Genomic DNA, 10,754 nt, shown 5'->3' on the forward strand with positions numbered 1-10,754 from the left:
TCAACTTCTCTTTCTTGGCTTTGACGCTCGTATGATTTTTGTCGTGAATTGTTTGTATCCTGATGCTTTTTATTTTCTTCCAGAGAATTTTAAAAAACATCTTCGCCCTTGTGTTCTTTTCCTCTTTGGCCTCAGATAAAGCTTCTAATTTCTACTCTCTTAAAAAAAAAAACATGAAAGTCAAAAACATATTCGTAATGATGACTTAATTTCTTCATACAGTTCTTGATGTAATTTCCTTAATTTTGATTTATTGTCGGCTAATTCAACAGGTTTAATTTTTACTTTCTGAACCTGATGTATGCCGCATACCAAAAAATCTTTGCAAACAACTTGTTTAGTCTTTCGTTGTGAGGATCTAAAATCACTCCACCCTGAAAGTAATAAAAAAAAAATACATTAATGAATACACAAAATGTATTGAAAATGGTATGTACCGCAAATGTGTTGATGGCTTTTCCCAAATCCTCAATTGTTTCCATATTCAAGTTAAGTGTATGTTAATTGAGAACCAGGTAGGTACTCTTATTATCTTTTATAAAACTGATTTGTACTCCACGATCAGATAATAGAACTGAGAAATCTCGTTTCATAGATAGATGCAACGAATCTTGAAATTGAAGTTTAATATAGTCAAATGTTTTTTGATATTCTATCAAAGGTCTTACCGTCCATTTATTCAAGAGATTCGTAGCATTGAATTAAATTACTCGATCATTTGATACCAAAACAATTTCTTACTTTGCAATGGCTTTTTCACAACAGGGGCAACTGTGCTGGCAGGCTAACCATTTTTCATTGGGTTCAGAGCTTGAGTTGGATTATCAAGTGTCTCACCAATTTGCTCGGTATTATCTCCTTCCCCATTATCTGTTACAGGTGGATTCTCCCTTTGATGCTTATTGTCAATGATGGTGCTGGGGGACTGTAAATAGAACAAAAAAAAACATTATTCGATAGTTCAAAAAATAATACGATGTATTTTTGATGTCCAACAGTCGAAGTAATACTACGTTTCCACCTACCCTAAATCCGAGATTTAGCTAAGTAGATTTAGCACAAATCTCGAGTTTTATTCTAAATCTCGGATTGAAAGTAGGTGAAAATCTTAGATTTAGGGTAGCTGAACCCAAATCTGAGATTTAGCGAAGTAGATTTAAAATAAATCTCGAGATTTATTCTAAATCTACTTAGCTAAATCTCGGATTTAGCGTAGGTGGAAACATAGTATAAGAATCGACATCTTGGTAGGCAAACATATCCCATTTGGGTCGTTTGCCCGTCGTCGTTGCGGTCAATTAACCTTATTTTTTTTTTAATTCAAAAATAATTAATTACCTTAAGTATTAAATCCTCTCGAATTGTTGTTAATGCGGGGACAAATGATCGGAAATGCGATATGCGAACCATCAGCTAGGATCCTAATCGATTCCATGTGATAAATTTGTATCTGAAAAAAAAAATACAAAAAGAAAATTATTGAAAGAAAAATATTTGATTTTTCTTCAAGGCTGAACGAATTATTTATAAATTTTAGGCTTCAAACATTAATAATTTGAAATAAATACCATTTTTCCAACATGATTCAATTATTTTTCCTCTATATTTTTTCCGCACAAAACTTTTAAAATTAAAAGAATTCTTCCAATATGTCAAAAACTAGACTTCAAAAAAGACAGATGCTACTGGTTTGTATAGTAAAAAAATGTAGATGGCCTTAGTTTCTATGGACAAAAATGATAGTTCATGCGATGTGCTGGAAGATGTCGCTACGCTAACTGCGTTCTATTTACCGCTTTCTTCCACAGGCGCTAGTAATCATTGAACCACATTTTCAAAAATTTTGTATGGAAACGAGAATCAACTAGCAGTCCATATATAATAGGTCAATGACAGAGACAATAAATAAATATCATTTTCATAATTAAATAAATATATATTGAGTTTTCTTTAAAAAAGTTGGATTGAGTTATAGTGTGCTGATTATAAAATTGATAAATTATAAAGTTGTTGATTTTTCTGTCTTTTAGTGGCGATCAATTCCAGACATCATTGACATCCACACACTGTGGAATTTTTTTCATACAAATATCGTTACCGCTACCCGTACCTCTACCGCATACCCTCCGGTGTGGCCAAGCCTTAAGGCTTGGCCACACCGGAGGGTATGCGGTATAGCGGTAACGATATTTGTACTAAAAAAATTCCACACCTGAACGTTGATGTGTCAGTTTGGAATTTTTTTCATACAAGTACCCTCACCGCTACCCGTACCGCTACCGCATACCCTCCAGTGTGGCCAAGCCTTTAAGGCTTGGCCACACCGGAGGGTACGCGGTAGCGGTACGGGTAGCGGCAACGATATTTGTATTAAAAAAATTCCACACCCGAACGTTGATGTGTCAGTTTGGAATTTTTTCCATACAAATACCTGTACCTCTACCGCGTACCCTCCGGTGTGGCCAAGCCTTTAAAAGGGTACATGCGGTAGCGGTACGGGTAATTGTATGAAAAAAATTCCACATCTGAACGTTGATGTGTCAGTTTGGAATTTTTTTCATACAAGTACCCGTACCGCCCAACTAACAATTTGATTTCCAATAGTGTCAATAGGGGGGTTCACATTGACCAATGAAACCTAATGAAAGCTAAATTGTTAAGGCTTGGCCACACCGGAGGGTATGCGGTAGCGGTACGGGTAACGGTAACGATATTTGTATGAAAAAAATTCAACATCTGAACGTTGATATGTCAGTTTGGAATTTTTTTCATACAAGTACCGTTACCTCTACCCGTACCGCTACCGCATACCCTCCGGTGTGGCCAAGCCTTTAGTTGGGCGCTACCGCATGTACCCTCCGGTGTGGCCAAGCCTTTACAAGAACCTCTTGGAACAGGTCTTATGAAAGCCTTCTGTCACTTGAAAATAGAAGGCTTCTTTAAAACGGTTCAAACAGGTCTTATGAAGGTCTTCTTTAAGGCTTGGCCACACCAGAGGGTACGCGGTAGAGGTACAGGTAACGGTACGGGTATTTGTATAGAAAAAATTCCAAACTGACACATCAACGTTCGGGTGTGGAATTTTTTTAATACAAATATCGTTGCCGCTACCCGTACCGCTACCGCGTACCCTCCGGTGTGGCCAAGCCTTTAACTTATATTTACAAGGCTTCTTCTAAACACTTCGAGATAGCCTTAAGGAGACCTCCTTTGTTTCCAAAATGGATGATTTGCGTAAGTAAGCCTTAAACTAAACTTATACAAACTATAGCTTGCCGAACCGAAGAAAATGGACCTTATGCAAGTAAAATTGTTACTTGGGCAATCACGTTTCACTTTTACATTTTCTAGGAACAAATGTCAAAAAGAGGAAAAACTAAGAAATGGAACTGTACTGCCTTCAGAAAATTCAGTTCCCTTCATGAGCACCTTCCCCCTTCACTCTTCATTCCTCTTGCCTACAAACTCACTGCTTAGGCGATTGAAAAATCACCGTGTTGCCAGGCACTTACATCAGATCAAAATATAAAATTCATGATTTAAAACCAGTCAAAAAATAATTCTTTTTTGTTTTTGCAGTTGTTTTTTTAATTTCGATAAGACATGTATTAAATAGCTATACAAGCTCTTCCGAAGCTATCTGTCAAATCTCAAAGCTTCGGTAGAGCTTCGGTAAAGCTTCGTTTAAGATCTTTATAGAGGGTCAAACTTGTATAACGTTCTCCTTTTTCCATGCCCAACAACCATACTAAAGTTTAAAAGAAGCTGAAATGTAGTTTTTGTAATACCTTAACCGAAGCTGAAATGTTAGTTGGGATGGCCATCACATCCATGACGGATTCAAAAAATTTGTTTTCACAAAAAACCAAAACCATTCATATGGCCATTGCATCCATGTTGGGTTCAGAAATTTTTTTTAACATAAAACCAAAAATCATTTGTAAATTCTTAGCTACATTTTAAGACCATATGACCATTAACATTTAGGACCATTAACATTAGTTGCGCCGTTCTTGTGTTATAAGCGTTTGAAGGTAGCCATTGATTTTTTTTTCGATTTTTAAAAAATCAAACGTGGAAACTTTTTTATTTTTATTTCTAATTTTTCTAAAAAAAACTTTGGTAATTTTATATATATATATATTTGTTCAACAATCTTATCGGAATCCATTTAATACTACGTTTCCACCTACGCTAAATCCGAGATTTAGCTAAGTAGATTTATACATAAATCTCGAGTTTTATTCTAAATCTCGGATTGAAAGTAGGTGAAAATCTTAGATTTAGGGTAGCTGAACCCAAATCTGAGATTTAGCGAAGTAGATTTAAAATAAATCTCGAGATTTATTCTAAATCTACTTAGCTAAATCTCGGATTTAGCGTAGGTGGAAACATAGTGTAAGACTTTTATCTGATAAGTGAATCGCGTATATCTCGAAATATTAACATTTCAATGCAACCATGTCAAAAAAAATTTTTGATTATTTTTTATATGAGAGCTTTTTTAAACCCCATTTTCTCCGCTGTTATAACAACTTAATATACGCGAAATATACAAGTTTTTGTGGTTAAACACATACAGTGTTTGTTTTACGTATTTGTGACCATATATGTTTTTTGTTTACCTTTTCCCTGCACAAACATGTCAAATTAGAAATGGAAAAGACAAAGATAGTTTTTGAAGTCTCCCTATGGAAAAATCGTCAAATGTAAATCTTGACACCATTGAATAAGAAGTACAGGAAGGGGTGTATATCACACCTATAGAGTTGGCGAGTGGAAGCCACAAAAAAATAAAAAAAAAAATAAATTTTATATAAACTGTCAAAAATTTGATATAATCTGTCAAATTTCGAGCTCGTTTTCCATGGGCGAACTTACTCTTATTGGTGATGACAAGGCGATGCAATCATTGACCGAAAATGTTTCAGCTAATCTTGATGATTTTAAAACAATTTTCAGTCTGTTTTTAGTTGAGAAAAAAACAGTTTAAAATTCGTATATAATTATGATAAAAAATAGCACTTATACGGAAGTCTCTCACGAGAGCAGTTACTTTTCTGTTGGCGCCCCTTGAGTGAACAATATATCTGCACTCCGACCCTTTACCAATACATGTGCATCTGTACAACTCACACTAATAAAAAGCGGCTTCACTTATTTGGATAAACATCCCTTCCTGTACTTCTTATTCAATGCTTGACACTGATATTTTAACAAAAACCAATTAATTGGCAGCACTTGAATTTAAATTTAAACACACACACATCTGTCATATCTCATATGTCATTTTGCGAAAGCCGCGATTTGTATGAATTTTTTTTTTCTATTTTGGAGATTCAATTTGTTTAAATAATTCAACAATTCATCCAGAACAAATTACAACTTATTTTGCAAAATGTCTGGAATTCTCGGACGTACCCAGTTTCTGGGTGAAACTTCAAATCTTTTCACAGACGAACGAACAGCCACAGCTCGATCCAGGGTAACTTACAAATTTGTTAAGTTTAACAGGTACAAATAAATAATAAAACTTTCTAGGTTGTTGAATGGTTTAATGAAATGATGGTTGCCGAGCCTAGTACAAAATGTGAACTACTTGCAAAAATACAAGAAATTATACTAGGCACCTGTCCCGAATTGATAGAAGAGTTCCTCGAACACATTCTATCTTTTGCTCACGATGCCCACACTGATGTTCGAAAACAAATAATAGGCTTCATGGAACAGATATGGTAAATAAACTAATAGAATGTTTTTGTTTTCCAAAATAAAATGCACTTTTTAGCAAACTTAAACCGGAATTCATGCCGCAAATCGTGAATGTCATATCGATGCTTCTTCGTGACTCGTCAGCCCAAGTTATTAAACGTGTTATCCAGGCATGTGGTTCAGTTTATAAAAACGGTTTGCAGTGGATCTGCACTCGAGCTGAAATCACGGACAGCACCGAACAAGCTTGGAATGTTTTGAGTCTGGTGAAAGCACAAATTCTTGATATGATAGACAACGATAATGATGGAATTCGAACAAATGCTCTCAAATTTCTGGAAGGAGTTGTAATACTTCAGACTTATCCAGATGAAGACAGCCAAAAAAGAGAAAACGACTTTTCTCTTGAAGATATTCCGCTTACATTGAAAATTATGAGGCGCAGGAAACTTGAAGAGGAGGCCATGAATATCTTTGATATTTTGCTTAAATTCCATGCTGCAACACATGTTTCGTCTGTTAATTTGATAGCATGTACAGGTAGTTTAAGTACTATTGCCAAAATGAGACCATGTCTCATGAGTCCTGTTGTTGAAGCGTTTAAAAGCTTGAGCACTAATCTACCGCCCACTCTCACAGATTCCCAAGTCAGCTCGGTTCGCAAAAGTTTAAAAATGCAATTAATTGGATTATTGAAGAATAGAGGATCATTCGAATTCCAAAATTCAATTAAGCGAATGTTGCTAGATTTGGGTGCTTCCCAATCAGAAATAAGTCGTGCAACACCAAAGATGGACAAACAAGAAGTGACTTTGCGTCAAAAACGAATTGTGGAAAACGCTGCCCACAGTATGAGTAAAAAAATGCGGCTAGATAAGGATGAGACTAGCGGTGTCGTAGTGGCAGATGATATCATGGAAGTAGACATTGATGCACTGGAAAAGAATATAGAAAGATCAAATAAAATCAATGAGAAATTCATTGCAGAAAATATAAGAAATCCCGAGACTGCGGTAAGTTTAGTACTAACTTATATGAAACATCTGCCTAATGAAGTGCCAGACATATTCTTCGAGGAGTATGTGCCTATAAAGGATACACCATTACCTGTTCAAATAACGAAAATTGCCTCTTTGCTCAGTGCGCAAATGACCGAAAAAAGAATCGGTCCAGGTGCTGCAGCTTTTCCAAAAGAACCCGAAACCAACGACGTAGAAATGATAGAATCAACTGCTGATATGGATGAGCAACAGCGCAAAGAGGAAGCAACCAAAAAATTACGTGAGAATATGGAAAGGGTGAAAGGGGAACAAGCTTTGCTAGAGCACATGAAGCAGAGAGCTAAGACACTTAAGTTGCAAGAGGTTACAAAGCCATTCCCTAGAGCCACCAAAGCAAAGTTTCTCGTAGATGCTGTCAAAAGGATTTTGAGTGCAGAACGTCAATGTATTGTAGGAGGTGTTTCGGTCAAGCGACGTAAGATCCTTACTGTGATGGCTGCTACTTTCCCTGACAGTGTCAGACTTATTATTTTTGATTTTATCATGATGGATATCAAAGGACGTATAGATTTGGCATTTTCTTGGTTATACGAGGAATACTGCCTACTGCAAGGCTTCACCAGGCATTCATATGTAAAATCTGAACATCGCCCAGATTATGCTTACAATGATCTTCTCAATCAAATCATAAATGGAATTTGTACAAAATGTGACTTCAAAGACAAATTAATTCTCTTGCGAAGAGTTTATCTGGAGGCGCCTCTACTGTCCGATGAATCAGTTACTCATTTGGTTCAAATGTGCCTTAATGATGACACATGTAATTATTGCGTTGATTTAATAAAGGATTTAGCAATACTAAGACCTCCAAGGAAGCTTCGTTTTGTTCGGATTCTATTAAATTTTTGTGTGCACGATAAAATGGAATTACGGGAACGAGCCCTTGACCATGTACGCATTTTGTTCGCAGAACATAAAGTGCTTCCAGTTAAAATTGAAGAATTCGCTATACAATGGATTAATTATCTTGTGAAAGAAACACCACCAGCCGAAGTTTTTGGTGCAGATTATGGACGCGATATAGTTGAGATTGCTTGGAAAGAGGATCTTGCGAAAATTTGCCTGGGCCCAATCTTAATTTTGCTGCCGCATTCAGAAAGTGAGTAAAAAAAAAATTAAGTGTGGCCCATGGGGGGATCGAACCCACGACCTTCGCGTTATTAGCACGACGCTCTAACCAACTGAGCGAATGGGCCAGTTGGGAAATCGATGCAAAACATATTATTTACAGATATAACTTGAATTAAGTTTGTATTTAATGGAAAAGTTTAGTTTCTATCCTAAGCCTTTTATTTTAAAAATAGTGTTTTTGGACGCCCCGCATTTGTAGCCTCCGTACCGCAATTGGCTAGCGCGTTCGGCTGTTAACCGAAAGGTTGGTGGTTCGAGCCCACCCGGGGGCGTTTTTTCATATGGATAAAATATCACAATGTTTTCTTTCCTGCAAAGTGGAAAGGAGAAAAACAAAGCACGTTATGTAGATTGAGAGACGGCGTGACACCAAGAAGCGAAATATATTTTGGATTTCTTAATCATTGATTCATTAAAACCTTGATTTTTTTTTTTTTTTACAAACCAATACTACTTGACCTTTAGAAAAAGTTGACTTCCGAATATAAAAATAAATTTTTTTTAATGAAAGTTTTTTTTAAATTTAAAGATTGAAATTCTGAATAAAAATCAATTTTTGTGTTTAAGTTTACTATTTTTGTTCTTTTCGGTATTCTTTTACAATTTACATGTTTTTAATTCATTAAAACCTGCCTTTGAATATACCACCAACTTTCAGTGTAACTTACACGATTTTTTTTTTTACAGTATTATACAGTGTCCCAAAAGTAATGAATCAAAAGAAATATGCTGATAGGCCAATTTAAGGGTTCTCAAAAATTGGTAACTTGTTCATCCCAAATCCTTACGGTTTTTGATTAAATGCAGTTCTTGTGAAATTTCTAAAATTCCCTACTTTGCAACAACTGTATTTTGCTACCGCCGCCCATAAAATGATTTTTGTTTTTCACAATTGTTTCACTAAAATATTGCGTAATGGTTCAGAAACAATTAATTAATTAAAATATTTTTTATTTCTTATGCCATTTTGTGCAAATTAATTAACAGTTCCAAGTTTAATAAAAACTCAATTTCTTACTTTTATTTTAAAGAAAAAATTTATATGGTGTGGTTTATTATTTTAAAAACTTTCAAAAACTATTCCAAAAATACTTATGTTTTCTCTGTTACATATGCGAATAAGTCGATTTATGCATTTTTTATTTGTGGACCACAGAAATATAAAAGCACATGTTTTTTTAATTTTTTTTTTTGTTTGTGCAATTATAACATATATTTTGATAATTTGCAGATCTAATTGAAGAACTTTGTGCCGTATATACAAAAACTTCACCTGATCTTAAACGTACTGTTTTACGTTCTATTGAAGTGCCAATAAAAAAACTTGGTGTTGAGAATTCGACGCTTCTTAAATTGATCGAGGACTGCCCCAAAGGAGTTGAAACGCTAGTAACAAGGATAATTTACATTCTTTCGGAAAGCACCGTACCCACATCAAATCTAGTTAAGAAAGTGCGAGATCTTTATCAAACTAAAGTTAATGATGTTCGTCTGTTAATTCCTGTTCTTAGTGGTTTAACAAAGACTGAGATTTTAACTGCACTTCCAAAACTTTTAAAACTTAATCCAATTGTAGTGAAGGAAGTTTTCAATAGACTTTTGGCAATTGGTACTGAATATGCCAGTCAAAAAATGCCAATATCACCAAGCGAAATATTAGTTTCGCTTCACACGCTCGACCAAAATAAATGTGAGCTTAAATATGTTGTCAAAGCCACGTCTTTGTGCTTAGCCGAAAAAGAAGTCTATACACAGGACATACTTGGCGCTTGCTTGCAACAGTTGGTTGATATCGTCCCGATCCCTACACTCTTTATGCGAACAGTCATTCAAAGCTTGGCTCTTTATCCAAGACTTTCTAATTTCATTATTGGACTGCTGCAAAGATTGATTTTGAAACAAGTTTGGAAGCAAAAACTTATTTGGGAAGGTTTTTTGAAATGCTGCCAACGATTGAAGCCGCAGTCATCATCAGTTCTCATACAATTGCCATTGCCACAGTTGCAAGATGCTCTCAATCAGTGTCCGGATCTTCGTGCGCCTCTTCTAGAATATGCAGAGTCTGTTGAAGAAAATCAAGCAGGAATTATATCGCAACAAACAATGGATATTCTGACTGGAAATGCTTTGGATGTCATTATAACTGTAATTTTTTTTCATTTGAGATTCTAATAGAAATTTAATGAATTATATTTAAACTTACAGGATGATTCTGGTGGATTTATGATGTTAGAAAATATCAAGGTCGAGAAGGAGGATCCCGTCCCCGTAGAGCCTTTTGTACCAGATCATAGCCAACCTCTTCCCCCGGGAGAGGACTAAGATGTTTTTAAGTTAAATGTGAAATAAAATAGCTCAAAAAACAATAAAAATAGGTAGACATCGGAGCAATAAACTTGAAGTAAATGTAAAGTTTAAAAACTTTGTATTAAAGTATAATATTTAAACTAACATCAGATTATTTCTAAAAATACACAAATGTTATGGACACTAGGGTGGACCAACAAATTTTGGTTTAGGTACATTATTTTAATTTGGTCTACCAATAACTTGTTTTCTCGAAAAAAAATGAAGTAGCCGTAAGTTTTTCAGAATTTTTCGATGATGATTAGGGGTTGCGCGCACCACTGTATTAAAAAAAATTTATTATTTTAGTTTTTAATGTTTTTAAAACTTTAATAATTGGAATGGAAAACAGAGGCTGGTAATGCGTTCCACATTCGTGTATTGCGGCTGAAGAAAGAATCTCTGTATTTGAGGTACATCCGAAATTGGACTCTAGGGTAAACTGATGAGCATTCCTTGAACGCGAGTGTTTTACTGTTTTTCTTATAACGTTTGAAATTATTA

The 10,754-nt window shown here is 35.1% G+C and overlaps 1 protein-coding gene, 1 long non-coding RNA gene and 2 other non-coding genes across 4 annotated transcripts; 2 read left to right on the plus strand and 2 right to left on the minus strand.

Moving 5' to 3' along the window:
* LOC129919744 (uncharacterized) lies at positions 1-1,698 on the minus strand. The gene is made up of 6 exons (XR_008773113.1): positions 1,569-1,698; positions 1,339-1,450; positions 669-925; positions 438-610; positions 221-374; positions 1-158 (listed from the first exon to the last, which is right to left on the minus strand). It is a non-coding gene; the product is annotated as an uncharacterized LOC129919744 (long non-coding RNA).
* A 3,552-nt stretch (positions 1,699-5,250) lies between these two features.
* LOC129918570 (symplekin) lies at positions 5,251-10,412 on the plus strand. Its single transcript, XM_055999180.1, has 5 exons — positions 5,251-5,485; positions 5,542-5,735; positions 5,789-7,872; positions 9,136-10,049; positions 10,110-10,412. Exons 1-5 carry the CDS (start codon positions 5,399-5,401, stop codon positions 10,224-10,226), a joined length of 3,396 nt encoding a protein of 1,131 aa, XP_055855155.1. The 5' UTR covers positions 5,251-5,398; the 3' UTR covers positions 10,227-10,412.
* Trnai-aau (transfer RNA isoleucine (anticodon AAU)) lies at positions 7,896-7,969 on the minus strand. The gene has a single exon. It is a non-coding gene; the product is annotated as a tRNA-Ile (tRNA).
* Positions 8,103-8,176, plus strand: Trnan-guu (transfer RNA asparagine (anticodon GUU)). The gene has a single exon. It is a non-coding gene; the product is annotated as a tRNA-Asn (tRNA).
* Positions 10,413-10,754: the final 342 nt, after the last annotated feature.

This window comes from Episyrphus balteatus, chromosome 4 (genome assembly GCF_945859705.1).
Source record: "Episyrphus balteatus chromosome 4, idEpiBalt1.1, whole genome shotgun sequence".
Lineage (NCBI taxonomy): Eukaryota > Metazoa > Arthropoda > Insecta > Diptera > Syrphidae > Episyrphus > Episyrphus balteatus.